At 41.8% G+C, this 19857-nt stretch overlaps 1 protein-coding gene across 5 annotated transcripts in view; it reads right to left on the reverse strand.

The window, feature by feature from the left end:
• Nucleotides 1-5566: 5566 nt before the first annotated feature.
• The window catches only part of MFSD11 (major facilitator superfamily domain containing 11), a 39872-nt gene continuing 25581 nt past the window's right edge, over nt 5567-19857 (reverse strand). For all 5 annotated transcript variants that reach the window (XM_077327667.1, XM_077327666.1, XM_077327669.1 and 2 more), the window contains exons 9-14: nt 17474-17514; nt 16703-16768; nt 14979-15104; nt 10922-11096; nt 7803-7938; nt 5567-6418 (exon numbers count right to left, since the gene is read on the reverse strand). In XM_077327667.1, coding sequence (XP_077183782.1) covers nt 6254-6418; nt 7803-7938; nt 10922-11096; nt 14979-15104; nt 16703-16768; nt 17474-17514 — 709 coding nt within the window. In that variant the 3' untranslated portion in view covers nt 5567-6253. The remainder of the gene's footprint in view (nt 6419-7802; nt 7939-10921; nt 11097-14978; nt 15105-16702; nt 16769-17473; nt 17515-19857) is intronic.

Raw genomic sequence — 19857 nt, forward strand, 5'->3', positions numbered from 1 at the left:
CCGAGTCATGTCTGACCCTTGGGGTGACGCCCTCTAGCGTTTTCTTGGCAGACTCAATACGGGGTGGTTTGCCAGTGCCTTCCCCAGTCATTACCATTTACCCCCCAGCAAGCTGGGTACTCATTTTACCGACCTCAGAAGGATGGAAGGCTGAGTCAACCTTGAGCCGGCTGCTGGGATTGAACTCCCAGCCTCATGGGCAGACAGCTTCAGACAGCATGACTGCTGCCTTACCACTCTGCGCCACAAGAGGCTCTTGTTTATTGCTTAGCCTCCCCAAAATGCTGTGTCCAGGAAGCAGTGCTGAGAACCTTTAGAGCAAGCAGGATTGAAATTGCTGCCCCTATAAGTGTTACTTGGAGGATCATTGCCCATAGGGTCGCGATGGGTCGGACACGACTTCGCACCTAACAACATAGTGTTACTAGTAAGAGACTAGCTGGACTGCCAGCTGATGTGACTCTTGGCCAAATAAATGGCAGCTTCTTAAGTGTGTTTGCTGAGCTCTGCCTGTAGACAGAGAAGAGTCTTGCCCAAGGTTAGATATGACCAGCAAGAGTCAAGAATTGCCATGGGCAATGTACATGTGAGAGAAGATTCCTCTTATGCAATTCTCGAAGCAAGATATTCAGTACCTTGCTAGCTTTGTCGGATCATCTCAGCTCATATTCCTGCATTCCTCTCAAGTGCAGAGGTGTGATTTATCAGCCTTAACATTCATGAAGCACAACACAGAAAAATATAATCCTGAAAGAAATCATAAAACACATAAGAGGTAGTTGTTTCTACATGAAAAATTGGGCTTGCCAGATTGTAGAAACCATTGCATAGGATGGGGTAGCTGAAGTCAACATGTCGGTTATGTTGCATTCAGAAATACCCCCAAGCATTTCTCCTCTGCCCTACTCAAGCTGATTGCAATATGCATTGTACCTTTGCATCCTTTACAGGCACTCTTTACAACATCCCTCACACCTTCTGTCTGGGATATAAACACTCAGATCTCCATTCCTACTCATATCTGATGAGCTTTGGCCCCCAAACACATATACCCTGAAACTCTGGTTGGTATTGAAGGTGCTACTGGTTCTACTGCAGACCAGCACAGCTGCCCTCTGAAATCCTTTCAGCAAGCGACTTTCATAAATAGCAATTTCCTTCTAATGTGACAGCATGAGCAATTCCCTATTTAAAGCACCAATCTCCTTTCTGCTTCTTCATCTTTCATGCAATAATGATGAAAACCAAATACCATTTTGAAGAAAACCAGCCCAGCTTCCCATTTATCTTGTTTTTAAAGGAGAAAGCCATTAATTTTCAATAACAGGATTCAATATGCCAAAAAACCCTAAATATTACAATTGTTCAACTCAGTACATTAGCAAGGGCAACTGAGCAGAGGGAACCCATCCCCTACAGTCAGAACTTTCTGGATGGCATAACTTTTATATCCAGGATTTTAAAAATTCCACCATGACCACCATAACATCAAGGTTACTGCCATATCTTCCCGGAATCAATAGTTTTCACAAATGCCCATGACTCACTCCTCTACAGATGTAAGCAGGAATCTAGCTCTGTCCATACCTCACAAGTTGTATTCGTTGCACACATGTTCACACTGAGGTCACAAATGCAATATAAGGAATGGAGGACCCAGGGGGCACAAAAAGTTCCATTGGAGCAGTAAAGAGATTATTAAAATCAGTCATAGTAGATAACAAGCCACAAATTGCTAGCACATCTGCTTTCCTAACTCAAGTAGAGCATAATATTGCTAGGCTTCAATTCGTACATGGAGGTCTGTGAAAAATGGCTCCTTTTCCGTGCATCTTATGAAATCTAACCTTATGCAAGTTTCCTCTCGAGTGAATCCCACTATGTCCCACGGGACTTATTCCCAAGAAATAGAAGACCACAGCCTTCGGTATCTCACAGTGCCTGGCTAAACACTCTTCTAAGTTCATCAAAATGAATGGGGCTGAGGGATGTTTCCCCACTTCAGCCTGCATCCTTAATTTGCTTACTTATCCTCCCACGGCAGAGGTGAAGCTGGTTAGGAAGGCTGATGTCTTGATGGGGCTCAGCTGACCCTTGCTGACTTGCTTAAGGCTAGTGGTTATACTGAAACAATGTTAATACTGGAGAAGCAAGTTAATGCAGCTGCAAAAAACTTCCTTCCATCTTAATTTAGCCCAGAAGAGAGTTGCTGCCCTTGACTCAGCCACCCTGATCACCTGGATCCCTGCCACAGCAAGCTCAAAACTAGATGATTTTAATGCGCTGTACATGCATCGGCTATTGAAGTCAGCTTGTCAGTTCCATTTGGGACAGGATGTCACAGCATTGGAGCAAGGCAGATTATGTATATCACATCCATTCAGCCGTCAGTCCATTCATTAGCAGGTCCAGTTCAGGGAACTGTCCACCATATGCAAAGCTCTTTATGGCTTTTGGCCTTCATATCTGCAGGGCGATCGCTCTTGCTGTGCTCTTCCACAACAGCTCCACTCATCAGAAGGACTTTCTGAAAGTGCCACCCTGCAAATGGGTGCCAGTGTCCGAGCATTACCTGTCGTGGCTGCCCATCCTGCAGAATGGTCGCAAGAGCTCAGGAAGCCTTCCATACTCCAGACGATACTAAACAGAATTCTTCAGGAGGGCATTTCTTTATAATCATTGTGCAGGAACACATCTTCATAAAGGGAATAAGATTGTCTATTCCAGTGTTTCTTGTATTATCTTGCTCTTAATGATTTCCTATTTTTTTAATTCCAATTTCTGAACTGGAGAGCCAGCTTGGCGAGCTGGGTTTGATTCCCCGATTCCCCACATGTAACCAGCTTAAGTGACCTTGGGCTCACCACAGCACTGATAAAGCTGTTCTGACCGAGCTGTAATATCAGGGCTCTCTCAGCCACACCAACCCCACCAAGGAACGGCGGTATATACATTGAAATAAAAACAACTCCCTGCAGTTAACTTCCCTGAGGTTTCTTCCCCCTTCTTCTCCTTTACATGTTATAACCATTTCCCCCCTACCTACAATTGTTTCCAACAATGCATTTTTTAACATTGTTTTATTATCTTAATATTTTAATGTAGCAATACTCTTGTATTTTTTACAACTCATATCAATTAACTTTCATAATTGATTGCAGTTTTTATAGATGTATTATTTATATGGGTCAATTGATGGAATAAACATACTGACTGACTGAATATAAATAAATAGATGCTCAGTTAAAACAGCCAAAATGGGAACTGGAGTGCCATAACAGGTATGATGGGCTACTGTTAGCACTCTGCCTGACAGTTCAATTTGCTGCAAAATAAAAAAAAATGGCTGAATTTCTTTGGTAAATTTGGTTTTGCCTCCAAGGTAAAATTAGGGCAGGAGCATGCATTAAATAATGAACCCAGTGTAGGAGCTGCTAGATCCCTTAAAAGTGCTCCATGTGCTACAGTCTTTCCATGATCTATATATTATACTATTAGAACTTTTACAGGTAACTGGCTGCCTCTGAAGCAAACAGTTTGAAACTCTGCAGCCTAATCAAATGTATTCCAGTAGAAAGCATGTCCTCTGGAGTTGAACACAAGTTATACACTGGTTTTGGCTACCATGGAATGGAAGTTGCTTCTTGGCAAGCAGGTTTAGAATTGGTCAAGCTAATCATGTTCGCTCAAATGCAAATCCTACTTTTAACTGGGCTTATTCCCAAGTAAATGCACAAAGGATTGCAGCTGTGTAATTACTTTCTATCGCTCATCACAACAGTACAGAAAGAGATGCAGTTAAAAATTGTGGTTTTCTTATCTAATTTACAGAACACAAAAGTCCACAAAGAGCATGCAAAAGGCAAATTTCCACTATATATTGAAAAAGCTCTACATGCAATCCTGCAAGCCTTAAACCACCTTTTCCACACAAATCTACTGAATTCAAGTGAGCCACTTTAAGAATATGAACACAATCCACGGAGCATTCCCTCTGGCACAAGCCCACTGAAGAGCTTATTTACCTCACTAAGGCTTGCATGTGAGAAATGCCTTACTGGGGCCGATTCTGCATGAGGACAACGCCCTGACATACTATTTGTCCAGAGGTGGGGGAAACTTCTGATGCCACATGTTAATACCGGGTGGGGGCCACCCTGCTGCCAGCCTCACCCAGGCATCCGGAAGCCACAGAGCAAGGGAACGCAGATATTTCTGGCATTCTGGTAAGCAGCCGGGGCGCTTGACTGTGTGTCAGCAGACAATCCAGGTTCCACAGCAGGAATCGGGATGGGCCCCCCAATGCATCACCACCCAGCACCCTCATTCAGCTGCAGTACTCTGGGTCGCATGGGGGAAATGTTGGCGGGACAGTACTGTGTGTGGCAGTATGACCATCTCCCAGTGGAAACACCGGGGAGCAGCCCGACGCTACGCCCTCCATGTGGAATTGGCTTCGGTTTCTCCAAAAGCATCATTTTCATCTCTCTGCCCAGAACAGCAACACTTCGCTCCCTTCCAACAATGTTCTTGGAAAATTATTTCCTTGGAATAAATTGTGTAGGCAATTCTCATTCTTTATTTAAAAAAAAAAAACTGGAAAAATTATGTAAACTAATGATTTTTTTTGGGATACCCCTGAACTGCACTTTCTGTAACACAGTGGGAGTGCATGCACAGGATCATAACAAAACATGTGCAATTTGACACATGGTTTTCATCCACTTACCTACATTTACATATTAAGGTAGCAACCCTACCAACACTTACTTAGGCATAAGCCTAATTTTAACACAGAGGGGACTTTTATTTCGAAGAAAACATGTACTGGCATGCTTTCAGTGCAGAAAATCCAAAACATCTAAACTGGCCCCAAAACTCCTGTTTCTGCTGCTTTCACAGTGTCCCTTTCCTGGTCCTAACAGTGGTGAAATCACAAATTGCTTTACTGAATCCCATTCTAGCATTTCTGTGGCACAAGGATTTCTACTTGAGGAATGCAACTTTCTTGATTCCTCTATCTTGTGGCAACTTGAAAGGGATTTTTTCCTTGGGGGGGGATTTCAGGCTACTGCAGAGAGAGGGACTTTCTGCTCTGTGGACAGAAATCCTTGCACCTACAGAAATGCTAGTCTAGAGCCAGGCCACTGTCTTACTCTATGAATACATTAAAATATATTACAGCACAAGTTTGAATCCTGTGACAGCTTTAAGACCAACAAGGATTAATTCTGAGTATAAGGTTTCATGTGCATGTACACTTCTTCAGATACATAGAAAATATATTCATAAGGGAAGACTGTGCCCTGAGGTTGTGACAAATCAATGAACAGATGTGAATGTGGCTAAAACAATTCATGGCATTTCCCTTAATCTTATACTGAATTCAGGCATCCAAATGATTTTATGCACATGACAAATTCCACTGAATACTGTTAAGCCACCAAGGTATTTACAGATTTGTAAATGCATTATGATAATGTCATTAGGGGGCCTCTTTGGAAACCATTTCTTAAACAGTCTTACAGCAACAAAAATCATAAACTTGATCCTGAGTAAAAATAAATACTCTCAGATGACTGGGATTTTAATGATTTGTTGCCTCTGATTAGACTACATAAAATTAGCAAAGCAGTGTGCGCAAATATATTTAATTCCCTTATGCTTCTTATCCCATAAATACATTATTTTTTTCCAACACAAATGATAGTTCATCTTGTAAGGTAAATGTTTCTGGAGAAAATGGGATTGGTAAATTAACAACAAAAAGCTTTAGAGCCTGTATACAATTTCTGCAAAATTCCATGAAATGAATTAGTCTTCCATACCTGTGTTGTAGTGTACAAAACCTAAACACAGGAAAATTTCTTACTAAACAGCTGTACCAAATTTCAGACATAATAACTGAAGTCAAAATAGCAAAGTAATCATTTTTAGAAGGGCAAGATAGTCATAAACCTGGGAGGCAGGCACTCAGTAAGTGGCAATGATATGAAGAATATATCCCAGTGCCCTGGTTTCTGGGCCCCTCTTCCTCCATACTGTACTGAATGAACCTTCACATCAGCACTAGTCAATTCAAAACTAAACTTTGATGCTTACTTGTCCCATGCCAAGTAATAGTCGGTCTCCATTGTTCCACAATGGAAAAGGGATTTCCTTCAAACATGCTTCTGTCATTGCAAATGCTAAAAACTCATTTCAAGAAAGGGTTTGCCCGTGAACGTTGTCCCAGGATGATGAAAAGCTTTCCTTAAATGCTGCTGTAATCTACGTTCTTGGCAACAAAGGCTGGGGCTTCCCACTCCACAGTGAAAAAGGAAATTGTCCCAGAGAACCCAACCACAGCCATAATCAGGAGCTGCCACTGAAGAAGCAGGTAGTTGCTGTAGAAAAATGCAATGGCTGCACAGACAGACTGAAAAGAAAAGAGGGAAGATAGGAACATAAGGTTAGTGACATACCAACTACAATTTAGCGCCATTTGCTTTTAATAACATCCCAGGGCATAAATTACTTTTCTGAGTAAACCCTTTAGCTTGCTAAACCTGCTTTTTAGAAATCAACCTTGGTAGCAAATGGTTGCCTACATCAAACACAACTCTTTGATCCAATGGCACTTGCCTATTGTTACCTTCGCTGCTGTTTCATTTTCCAGTCTGCATCACCACTTGATGGCTTTTGCATTGTTCTCTGTTTTGTCTCTGCTAACCTATCTAAGTCCAAACCTGGCCTGAGTACAATTCAAACAACCTACACTTTGGGGCCTGATGGAGAAAATCCAAAATGCTTTATTTAAATAGGGGTGAACTGCACCTCCAAAGGAGTAGTGAAATATACACCCTGATGGTTATTTTTACAATTATATTTATGTTTTACCTTTATCTACGCACATTGCAGCATTTTTTTAAATGACCACAATCCTAAGGATTACCAGTGAACAGAAGAGGAGAAGGGGAAAAAGCAATGAGTGTTGGGGGAGGGATGGAGAAAGCAGTTGGAGGAAGGGGGAGGAGAAAGCAGTGATGGGAGAAAGAAAACAGTGGCAGAGGTGGGCGAGGAAAGGGAGGAGAAAAAAGTAAAAGCAATGATGGAAAGGCCGGGAGACTGAAGGAGAAATCAGGTGGAAGGAAAAGGAGAAGTAATGAGAAAGCAATGAAACAAGTGATAGGAGTATTAGGGGAAGGCACTGTCTACTAAGGGCTCTCAAAAGCCTTGAGCCAGGACCGTCAGTCCCCCTTAGACTCTCCTATATGGCACATCCAGAAATGTATGCATTCCATACTAGCCTTTTTTTAAATCCCTATTTTCAGGTTCCCAAATACTATCTTTTTAATATTTTCCCAATTTAGGTACCCAAACATCCTATTAGTGTAAGGGCTTGGGCTCCTGCTGCCTCCTAAATTTATGTAAACTACGCAGTCAGCAGGGTTTTCTAAAACCTAATATCGAAGTGCTATTAATAATATACTGCATTTATTTACTATTTATTTATTACATTTATATACTGCACTCCCCGAAGGCTCAGGGCGGTTTGCATCCAACAGAGATAACTGTACAAAAACTCAGTATACAATAACACAATAATAACTATAACACTATGAACAATAGAACATTGGGGAGAACAATAACTCAACGCTTACTGATGGCCCGGTGGGTTGGGTGAGCTTGGAATGCTGGTTGGAGGAGGGAGGCTGAGGGGGGCAGAGTAGTAATTATTCAGAAAGAATAGTAATTACTCAGAGTAGTAATTACACATCTAATAAAACAATCTGGCTGCACCATTTGGCGAGAGCAATTACCTGGATGAATTTGAAGATTGCAAAAGCCGGAGCACTGTCTTCTGCATACAGGTACCCCAAAATACTGAGGAGCTGAGTGTTGAAGCAGCTGTCTCCTAGACCCAGTAAGAAGCTGCAAAAAATAGCCACTTCTTTGCTAAAAAGGAAAGGAGCCTCACATCAGCCATAATGAACTTAAGCAAAGCTTGTACAACTATTGCTGAAAAAACAGTATCACATACAAATAGTACCATCATTTATTTTGTCACGAGCGATGGAACATTTACTGAGGAAAGTTTCAAAGTATAAGTCAGGGGTCCCCAACATAATGTCTTTGTGTGCCAAGGCACCCAGTGAAGGTTTTTCCCCCTGGTGCTTGCCAAATGTTTCCAGAGAGAGGGCAGGTACCCAGCAAGGTTTCCAATGGGCCACTTGAGATCTAATTGGCTGTGCAATTTTAAAAACACTGCTCTGGCAGCTGCAGCCACCTCCTGTGGGAGCCGTTTTGTGGCAGTACCCAGCATGCTGTGTTAGAATTCCAAAAGTAAACACGGATTCAAAAAGTTGGGACCTTGGTGTAGGTCATCACTGTACATTCATAGTACAGCCACATAATTCTGAGAATGAGCATCTTTTACAGCTTTTCTTCACTGAAGACATTTAGTATATGTTAACTAACATTTTGCTATATCCTACAGTACAGTACAGTGAAGGCAAACCTTTTAGAGACAGAGTGCCCAAATTGCAACCCAAAATCCACTTATTTATTGCGAACATGGCAATTTAACCTGAATAATGAGGTCTGAGTTTACAAAAAACAACTCACATATTAACATCTTTTGTCTTAAAAGAAAAACACAATAACAGGGCCCTTTGTTGTTGGGCCATTTATTTTGGGGTTTTGTCCCCCGCCCTTTTTTTCCCCTGCATCTTTCCCTTCCCTCTTCACCTTTGCTCCATTTAGGGGAGGCGGTGAGGCGAGGCATGTATACAGGCAGGCAACAATGTTTGCATCTCCACTGGGGTCTGGCCCGGCTCTGCTCCCCCCGGGCTCCATCAAGAGCAGCCTTCCTGCTCCTGCCGATGCTTGCAGATGCCAGGCCAGTTGAGCAACCCGAGCCAGCCAATTGCTTCCTGGGCCACAGAACACGTGGAAGGAATCATCCCCACTCTGTGCACCAGGAAGCCGGACCTTGTGCAGGCTGACTCAGTGAAATCTGAGCTGGGGCGATGGCGCATGTGCCTACTGAGAGGGCTCTGAGTGCCACCTCTGGCACGTGTGCCATAGTTTCGCTCCCACTGCTATAGTACAATCACTTTGTTGTATTTTTATCCTACCCATTCTCCAAGGGGCTCAGGTATGCAGACAAGCCTATGAGGTAGATTTGGTTGTAACTAATGGATAGCCCCAATGTCACCTACAGAGCTTTATGGTAGTAGGGATTTGAGCTCTAATCACTAAACCTGTTAGAAGACCACAGAGTTCCAGCTACTCATGAATGACTTGATTCCCTGTTGCTGCACCTGGGAACCTGGAACAAGTCTCCTTCTGGTAGTTTGACTAAGATTGGGTAGAACTCTCGCACACGCCACAGAACACACCAATAAAAATATTAACTTTTATTTAAAGAAATTTTAAAAGTGGTTCAGCCCTAAACATAAGCAATATGAATGGGCACATATAAAATAATAAAAGTCTAGCTTCTTACATACGTGAAGACAAGCAGACTGCATCAGTCAGCATGAGTAACAAAGCAAAAACTGAGATGTAACTATTTGGTTCTTGGTCCCCATGGAAGATGGGGCTAGGCTAGTAACTTGTAACACGTTATTCAGCCCCATCTGAGTATATTTAAAACAGGTTGCTTTGATATTCCAAATTGCAGCCTTTTTTGCCTGGGAACACTGGAAGCCTAATTAGCATTTGACACAAAACTCTCCCTAGTGTTATTCTCCCCACTGGGATGGCACAGCAGGAAATAAGCATTTGCTTTAAATGTAATGATTGATGTTGAAGTAACCAGTTCTGATGACAGCACCTCAATAGCCTTTTAATAATAAAACATAAAAGCAGGCAGCAAATGCTTACTATTTCCTCAGGACCAATTCTGCACCCTTTCACATGTTTATTAGGTGAGATTACACAGTCATTTTAAGCTATGGAAAGGAGGAGAAGCTAGCAAATAACATAATTTTTGAAACCTCATTCGAAACCCCTTCATACTTTAGGCTGTTATGTTTAGGCTGTGAATATGTATGTTAATGATAGCAGGTGACCCAGAAATTATAACTGGAGCAAAATGCAGCTGCAAGGGTTCTCACTAGGTCTTCCTGGAGGACCCACATCTAGCCTATGCTGAGGCAGCTGCATTGGTTGCCGGTTAGCTTCTGGATCAAGTTCAAGGTTTTGGTTTTAATCTTCAAGGCTATATGTGGTCTGAATCCTGCCTATCTGAGGAACCTTATGCTCCCCACAGGGCTTTTTGTTCTTTGGGTATGAATCTGCTGATTTTCCGGGGCCCCGGGATGTGCGCTAGCTTCAACCAGGGCCAGGACCTTTGCAGTCCTGGCCCTGACCTAGTGGAATGACCTCCCAGAAGAGCTGAGAGCTCTGATGGAGTTCTGTGGGTTCTGCAGGGCCTGAAAGATGGAGCTCTTCCACCAGGTGTTTGGTTGAAGCATGGGTAGTAAAGATTGGTTCCCTCCCCTTTGTACCCCTTTATACCTCTGTATCTGCAGACCCACAAGGCCAGACATTGCCTGTGGTTATCTTTCAGCACAACGTCAACTGCTAAGGGTTCGCAATGGGAAAGTAGACTGTGGATTGTTGCTGCCATTGATTGGCTGTATTGGGGGGCTTATGCTTTTTGTGATTTTTTAATGTAAACCACCACAAGCCGGTTGTGCAAGGAGTGGTGGCAAACAAACAAACAAACAAACGAATAAATAAATAAATAATTCCAAAGTGCAAGAAGTTATTACGATGAAAAGATGTGCAACTTAAATGTACAAACTGCCTAACAGGGATTTGCGGAAAGTGGTCTCAGTCTGAAAAAGAAGGCAACTTGCATCCAATGAGGTTGAGACTCGAGTCCCTGATTAGATGCTCACATGTCAGCTGAGCACACTGGAGGCAATACCTTGGTTCCATATATGCTATGCTGTCTGTTCCATAGATGGAGGCAATAGGTGCATCATTTGGTATGTTATAGAAAATCAAATAGAAGGCCACGAAATGGACGATGATGCCCAACATCACCACAGGGTTCCGGCCAAAACGATTGCTCCTGCTCAGGAGGCCAAAGATTCCCCCACCTGTGGACAAGGCCAGAGACACAGAAGAAAGCTAAAATAATTTCAAGTAAACACAGTATTCATGATATATCAAGAGAAGAGAGAAAAGTGTCCTATAAAAACTTGTTTGTGCAACACTAAGGGGGGGGGAGCAATCAGAATGCAGTTCTGTCTCAGCTCTGCCTTCTTAGGATTACTACTATTAAGGAAGGATCAGTCATTTCTACTATCACTCACATTTTTATCCTGGCTTTCCTCCAAAGAACACAGGACATCATACATGGTTTCCCCTCCCCCAGTTTATCTTCATAATGTCTTTGTGAAGTAGGTTAGGGTGGCAGAAAGTAATTGTCAGCGTCAAGACAGTGTGGAGTACTGGTAGTTCCATGTAGCATTAAGAGGGCCATTGAGTTGTTTTTCCCCAATATGGAAAGGGTCCCTGTGAAAACTTCATGAATGGGGAGGACATAGGTTAGAACCCACAACATCCTCATTCTGCAGTTCAAAGTGCTGCACACTAAAAAATATAATAATAATAATAAAATAAAATAAAAACATTCTAAAGGAAACATACAGAGGTGCAAAATAAAACACGGGTAATATCTATGACTTGTATTCTTTAGAAATCCAATAAAGAAGAAGAATAGAGAGTGTGTCCCAACTAGTGGCCAAAACATAATCAGCAGCACAAGAAGCAGGTTCCAAACCCGGTTACTACTTCAGATTAAGATTCTTTTCCATTTAGAAATGCAAAATCTAGTACAGCCTGAATGCTGCTTGCTGCTCAGAAAAATGGGAGGCTCATCTTACAATGCCAGAGAGGAGCTGATCCTGTCACAACCATGATTTGTACTTTTGCCATGTAACCTGGTTCCTATCATTAGTATGCCTAAAACAGTTACCTACGCATGCATCTCTTGTAGCTCTTTGATCTTTGGAAGGAGCCTCACATCAGCCATAATTTAATCTCGATTTAGATCTCTGATTATTGTCTGGAATAGGTGTGAATCCAGCGAGCCTGGAGCCTCACATTCCCCCTTCCCTGCTGTGCTGCACCTGGGAACTGCTACCTTTCCCAGGGACTCTGGGCACCAGCAGCAATGCTGGGCGAAGACTGTTAGTTTTGTCAACGAGGAGTCTTTGTGCCCAAACCACTTGGCACTGGGAGGAGCTGCAGCGAAGGGTCAGTTTACTTAGGATTTTCAGTCTTAGCAATGACTCTGTGGTGATGAATTCATTCATTATTCCTTCAATAAAAAGATTTCCCCTAAATTAAGTCTGCTTATTGGGAGTAATCCTTGGAATCTCACATATCCAAGTACCAAGTTATCAGCAGGCATAATTTAATGAAGGCAAACAAAGAGGGATATGGCCAAAGAAAGGATGGATAGAATGTGCCACCTTGCACAGTTCGCAAAGTAATTTGCACAGCAATATAGTCAGATGAGATAAAGAAACATAAAAACAGACATTCAGTCTACCCACTCAGGGCAATGGCTGCAGGATACAATCCTGTGTGTCTCTAGCTGGTACAGCTGGAAAACTGAATACCTAAAGGGTTCTCAGCTATTTTTCCCGGTAAGGGGGAAAACAAAGAGTCTTCTTCCACTTTGCTGTTACGAATGGTCTTTGAAGTTTCTGCGGCCGAAAATAAGGCAGCGGAAGCTATAAGGATACTCCCTAAGCTTTGAAGAATATATTCACAGCTGAGGTAGATATAACTGTAGCTGCTTTCTTTCTTCCTACAAAGATCAGACACTTAAAAAATAAAGGACTGAAATTACTTCTCCAACAAGCTGGATTTACTTTAAGACACAGAAAGTTAAACATCAACCTCTACTTGAAAAAATGACAAAATGTGAGAGGCAGACCATTTTTTCCATTTTATAGAGTGGTTAATGTGTTTGCAGATCTCCTCAAACTTCCAGAAGAAGAATGGAAATGAATTCTGTTTACAGAATGAATTCAAGTTACCCTACAATGAACTCCAAGGGATACTTTGGTCTACTTTGGGAAGAAATCTACTAGAGACATAAACCTACAACAATATTTCAAGAAGAAATTTAGGACTGAGTGATAATTTTGAAGGAAGTTCCACAAATATTTTTACATAAAAGATTATGTCTTCCTGACAGCTAAACTCAAAAAGAAGCAAATCACATTTTGATGGGGCGAATTAGGAGTCATCTTTACATTTCGGGAGCAGTGATTCAGACTCAAAAGTGAGTGAATTCATTGAGAGATAGAAAATAGATTAGGAAGTTTTAAAAATCCCACAACCATCACATCATGAGCATCAACAACATATAACAGCTTCAAAGAAAGATCAATGGAAAAGCAAGAAAGAAGGGAAAGGGGACTTTGTCTTTACTGAGACTTGAATATATGGATTATAAAATTCGGATGTGGAATATAAATGGATTTAATCCCCATCTGAAAAGGACAAGAGAGAACATTTGCTGGGCTTTGAGGGATAATGAATAAGAAAACAAACATGGTATTTTGCCTAGATAGATAATAATAGTTCTGAGAAAATTATACTGGTGGAAAATACACACATATAATAGAAGATTGATTTGTTAAGTTCTTAGAATTGGCTGAAATTTTTAAGCTTATCATTTTAGAGAAAATTTAACATCTACTATGATATACTGGAAATTCTTTGTTTTTTCTTTTGTTGGGAAAAATGGTTTGATAATGTATAGATTTGAAGATTGTAAATTTCTAAGTATGTATATTATAATGAATAGTGTCTAATGATTAGAGAATTGATGAGATTTAAGAATTAGAGATGATGTAAAATAATAATGTAACAATTAATGCAACTATAAGTTCAAAGATATATGTTGTCTGTTCTGTTCTCCCCCCTTATCCACTTTTCTCTTATTCTTTTCTATTGCATGCTACCCTATAACTAGAAAATAAAAAATGGCATTAACTAAAGATAAAGAAACATAAAAAACAGATTGTCTTGGCAAGGGATTAGAAGGGCATTCCCCAATGACAGAGTTCGCTGTCAGAAAAGCAGCACAAAGGACAGGGCCTGGAAATAGCCCAGACCCCCAATCAGAGTATCAGGGAGGTGGTCACCATCAGTCAGTAAAAATATTATTACAGTACATTCCATGATTGTGTAAAACAATGGTACAACAAAGACCAAAGATCACCGTGTCATGTGCTGCTTATGAAAAATGATCTTCACTGTGTCATGAACCCTGCTGTCTGTAGGGAAATAACAATAAAGACGACAGTCTGTTTTTTTGAAAATATAGAACAGTTGCTTGACCAGGCATTACAAATCCCATGCAGCTAGTATATTCTCATGAGCAAAATATCCGCGTATCTTTATCTTTAAGGTCCTGCTGTGGCTCTCTCCTTTTCAGAGGTGGTGAACTCTTTTTAGTTGTGACAACCCAACTGTGAAGCACAATCGCACTCTGTGTTCAGTTCCCTCTGACATCAAATAATATCTTCTGTTTTATCAGTTGCTATGTATTTATTTTATGTTTGGCTAGTGTTTTAGCTGCTTGGTGCTTTTTATTTTCTCTGTGTTTTTGCCTTTTGTTTCAATGGATTTTATATTAATATTTTAATTATTTTACTGCATTTCCCCCCTCCCTCATCGTTTATTGTAAGCCATCTTGGGAGCTGGTCTTCTCGCTGAGGAGCAAGATGAAAAAATTTAAACGAACTAAATAAAGACTTTCCGGTTTGTGCCCTGCTGCTGACTTGAGGATTAAACATCTAGTGTAGATGCTTCTTAAATGCATTGCGACATTGTATTAAACAGGCCCATCTTCCTCTTTGCTAGATTCCTTGAGCTACATGCAAATATATATATATACATAGTACAACTGTGAGCAAAAATTATTTTACACTACCTCGTCTTCAGTACAAACTCACCTAATATTTCCCCAATGCCAATAAAAATACCAGAGAGCCCGATCAGGCTTTTTTCTTCAACACCAAATTTATTTACAGCTCCTATACAGGTCCCATACACTCCAGTGAAGAATGTTAATTCCAGACCTGGAAAAAAAACCCAATATTATTTCAGCAGGGGTTATACACAATTGCTTTTTCCTTAAGCACTATTCATATCAGCACGTGGAGGCTGCCGTGACAATCAGACTAAGGTAAAGTGTGTCAACAAGTTGCAACCAGCTGATGTCAACCCTATGAAGGTCAACCTCATGGGGTTTTCAAGGCAAGAGATGTTCAGAGGGGGTTTGCCACTGCTTTTCCCTGCATGGCAGCCCCTGTCTTCCCTGGTGGTCTCCCATCTAAATCTCAATGAGATCAGGCTAGTCTAGGCTATTAGTGCAGTTATGAAAATTAGATTACTTGAAGAGAATTTCAGTTACACAAATGAGAGTTTAATTAAACATTAAAAACACCAAATGAGTAGTTAGTTGTAATCCCAGCAGTTCACACTAGAGGGTACTAGCTTTCAAATAAAATACTCATGTCTCCCATAATAAACAAAAAAAACATTAAGAAGAAGTATTACAGAAGGGGATTTACCATCCGTCTGTGCAGTAAACTGACATTGCCTCCCCACTCTACAAAAGGAAATACTGTTTTTTATATAGACAAGTGGCAGAGTTTGGCAGATTTCCATAGTTGCACATCTAGCCTTGAACAGGAAACATCTAATAGAGAACTGCACACAAGGAATGATAGCTAGTTGTGGACACCGGATGGCAATCTTGCAACCCATCTCTCAGCAAGTACCAATAACTCTGCTGGGTGCCAATAGAGTAAGAGAATATGCCTACAGATGCTGTAAAAGACACACAAGGATGTTGGAAAGTAATCCTTTAAAGAGGTCAAGGGCTACAATCCATAATGTATACAGGGAGCTCTCTGGACTTGAAGTGTGAAATGCTAGGTTGCAGAAAAAGGAGTAGAAACAGGAACTTGCAATACCCTTGAGAAGATAAGGAAAGGAAGACACAGTGAAGAGCAATGGACATAGGATGGCAGCTTAAGGGAGAAAGCTGCTCTTGCCCACAAGATGGGCACCTTTCTTAGGTCCCAGACCAACCCTAGACTGCAGTGTTTGTGCCTTACATAGTCTGGACCCTGCATACCTAAGGGAATACTGTGATCCACAAATACTAATCTGCTGGTGATCCCTGGCCACAGAGAAATCCAGCAGGCTTGACCAAAGCCAGGGTTTTTTTTTAGCCCTGGCTGCTTCCTGGTAGAAAAAGCTACCAACTGAGATCCAGGCCCTGACATAGCTAACAGAGTTCCTCGGGGCCTGTAAAATGTTGCTCTTCTCCCCAGGCCCATGACTGAAGCCATGATAAAGGGAAGACAAATTGTGGACCTTCCCCTCCACTTCTCTTATCCCATGTTCCCTCCTCAGTTAATGCCAGCCATTCCCACTTTAGAAGACCTCCCGCCATAGTCCTTGAAAAGCTCAAAACAGAATAGCCAGCAGAGCTATGGAGGAACACCAATGTGTTAGTTTTATTGTACTATGTTTTTAACAATGTGTTTAGCTGAAATTACACACTGTAACCTGAACCTGCTTACAGGGAGGGGCAACCTATAAATTAAAACATTAATAATAATAATAATAATAATAATAATAATAATAATAATAATAATAATACCACCTGTATAGGCTGCTGTGATACTAAGTAACAGAATCTCTTTTGTGAAACACATCTTGACAGAACTTCCTGCAAACAGAGCACAGTTAAACAAAATCATGAAAATTATACTGATTACTAAAGGAAAAAGGAGACCCTACCTATGGTCATTATCACTACACACACTACACACAGAGCTGTGCAGATGAACGAGAACTGCAGGGTGGGAGACCACCACTTTACTTCTCACCACTTTACTATATAATAAATTTAATCTGCATATTTCTCCACACTAGGAACCCAAAGAGGCCCATATCATTCTCAACTTCCATTTGATCTTTACAACAGCCCTGAGAGAGGTTAGGGCTGAGAATGCATGACTGGCCCAAGGTCATCCAACAGGCCTCCATGAAAAAATGGGGATTTGAACCTGGGTCTTCCAGATCCTATGCCATGTTGGCTGCCATTAGCATTAGCGTCTCCATTCCCCCTCCCCTTTTCTTGAAGTCATGGCCACTGCTCCTCTGATAGAAAGAGCCAAGCTGCAAGGAACGTCCCAAAATTATCTCATGAAGTCAACTGAAGGCACTTTTACTGTATTCTGATACCAGAAAATGGAAAACATTGGGAAGTAAGAAAAAGGGAAATGGGTCAAATTTGCAGTGAAACATCTCAGTCCCTTTCTCATTAATAAATAGATCCAAAAGCGAGTTTCGGATTCTCCTCCATCACTATAGTGGAATACATTAAGGCGTAATGTTTGCAAGAGCAATTCTTCCATGGAACGTTACTTACTAAATGCATCTGTGGCTCTTGTCATTTTACTTTGGTCAGACCTGATTAAAAACAAATACAAGTTTCAATGGAAAAATAAATATGTGTCATGCTGACCTACAAATGCTACTGAGCTGTAAAACATGCACATTCGTTTCTTCTTACAGCTTTTAAAAAACATTTTTGCTAACATTACAAATGTACTATTACATACTCAGTATGGGAAACAATATCTAATGCAAAAACAAAATGAGGTAAACTGCACCAAAATTATCTTTCTCCCTTCAGAATTATCAATGAATTTTTCTCCTGAGGATATTAGCTCTACCCACCATCTTAAATACTAATTTGTGTTTTAAGATAAACCACACTACCCTATGAATTACAAAATCTAGTTGCAAGTATATTTTATGTCACTTGGTATCTTAGTGCAAGTTGTGCAAACAACAAACTGCAACCTAACAAGGCCCTATGGGATATGGAATTCTCAGTGGCAACATTATAAACAAGCCCTTTTTTTTGCAGGCCAACACACAATTTATACCTTTAAAACTATTGTCTAGAAGTGCATGCTAGGAGACTGCCTTTTTTAAGGCCTAACAAACAGGTTATTTTGGAAAATTCAAGAAATATGTGAAGATGGTTCTTGAAAGTAAACATTCTTCAAACAGAATCATTGTATTGTCCTTTAATTAGAGGAAATAATGGTGTGTTAGAAATCTGCAGGGCTTTTAAAACTGCAGAAAACACTTGGCTGCTATATACACATTCCAATGCAGAATTCATAAGCCAGACCTCCAAAGCCTTACAGAAGGTCACCATCTTTTTCTCTGTGTGGTTCTTAATAAGGCTGGTACACTCTAAAGCAATTACTGGTGTCTCAAAAGCTGACACACTGCTTTGAGAGACGTGATGAGCAGTGTTGCATCAATCACATTCCCACATCTCAATCTAAATGCATTTCTCTTTCATTTAAATACTACAGATCTTTTCCTTTTACATTATCTCATTACCCTTCCACTGCCCTTTTCACTTGTCAGCCGGCAGAGATTTATCTTGTTGTAAAAGTGAGTGGGTATGGCTGGGAACAGAACACTAGGATGAGGTTGAATGGTGGCATGAGAGGATCTTACACTTTAAAACTTACAAAAAAAAACTTCTTAAAATACTGGCAACGTATGTTGTGGACAGTACTCCTTATCATATCATCATAATCATAAAACAACAAAAAATCGAAGCTCTGACCAGAAGGACAACACTCCCTACCTGAGTGGTCCTCATTCACCCATGGAGGACCAATGAGGCAGGGGTGCCCTGCCCCTGGATGCCTCCCCTTCCTCCAGGTGGAAGAGCCTGCCACTCTACTAGCCCATCTCCCAAACTGGCTGAACGGGATGGCTCAGGAGGAGGGAGAGGCTGGGCTGCAAGCCACCCCAGGGAAGTCAGTGCAATCTCTAAGGCTGCCTGCCTGCCTGCCTGCCTGCCCAAGATCCAGGCCTCTGCTGCACCCACCCACCCCACTTCTGGCCAGCCTCCCCGCCTCTACACCGGTCCATGCTGGGAGGAGTGGCAAGAGCTCGGCCAAGGACAGAGTGCCTCCTCCCACTGCTGCCAAAGAGATGGTGAGTGACCCCTTTGTGGCCTCCCGGTCCTGTGCATCCCTGGGACCACCAAAAGACTTTGCATCGACTGCCCACCTGCCTCCTCACCTGCCTGAGGCAAGGAGCAGCACTGAAGCTGTGGCAGGGATGCTGCAACGTCCCAGCCCTGCATGGTGAGAGCTGCCGTACTGGGGGGCTTTCTCCCTCCAAGCTTCCCATCCCCAGGGCAGTGGGCAGTGCACCAATGCCTGCTTTCAAAGTGGGCTAGGAGCTGACCCCCCATGCTCACCATGGAACCCTGGGATCAAGGGGTGCTATAACCACTGGCAGGATGCCAGGAGCACTAGCACCAGCTCCTGGCTTCCTGCAGCAATGCCTATAAAGGGGGCTGCTGCCTCCTTCCTGCAAGTTCCTAAATAAAGACAAGACAAGGCTCAAGCCAGCATGGAAACCTGGCTCTGCCTTTAAGGAAGCCCTGCTCCTTTATCCTAAGTGTACAAAGACATGCAGCAGTAATTCAAGGCTAATGACAAGGCATTCTGTACATGCTCAGAAGTTTTTTTTATCAGTTCATATGGGTTTCTGCAAAGAAGATGGGAAGGTATGACTCCAAGAGGATTTACGAGGCTATAAGGACAACACTGATAGCACACTCAAAAGTGTGTTGTCAAGCCTAGACTAGGACTGCAAGTGGGGGCTTAATGACAATGTGCAAAAAACAGTTCATAAAAGGGTTATAGCCTAGCGTAGTATGCTGATTTTCTATATGTGGCAAATTCTCATAAGCACCCCCCACAGGGTGCT

Source organism: Paroedura picta, chromosome 3 (assembly GCF_049243985.1).
Source record: "Paroedura picta isolate Pp20150507F chromosome 3, Ppicta_v3.0, whole genome shotgun sequence".
NCBI lineage: Eukaryota > Metazoa > Chordata > Lepidosauria > Squamata > Gekkonidae > Paroedura > Paroedura picta.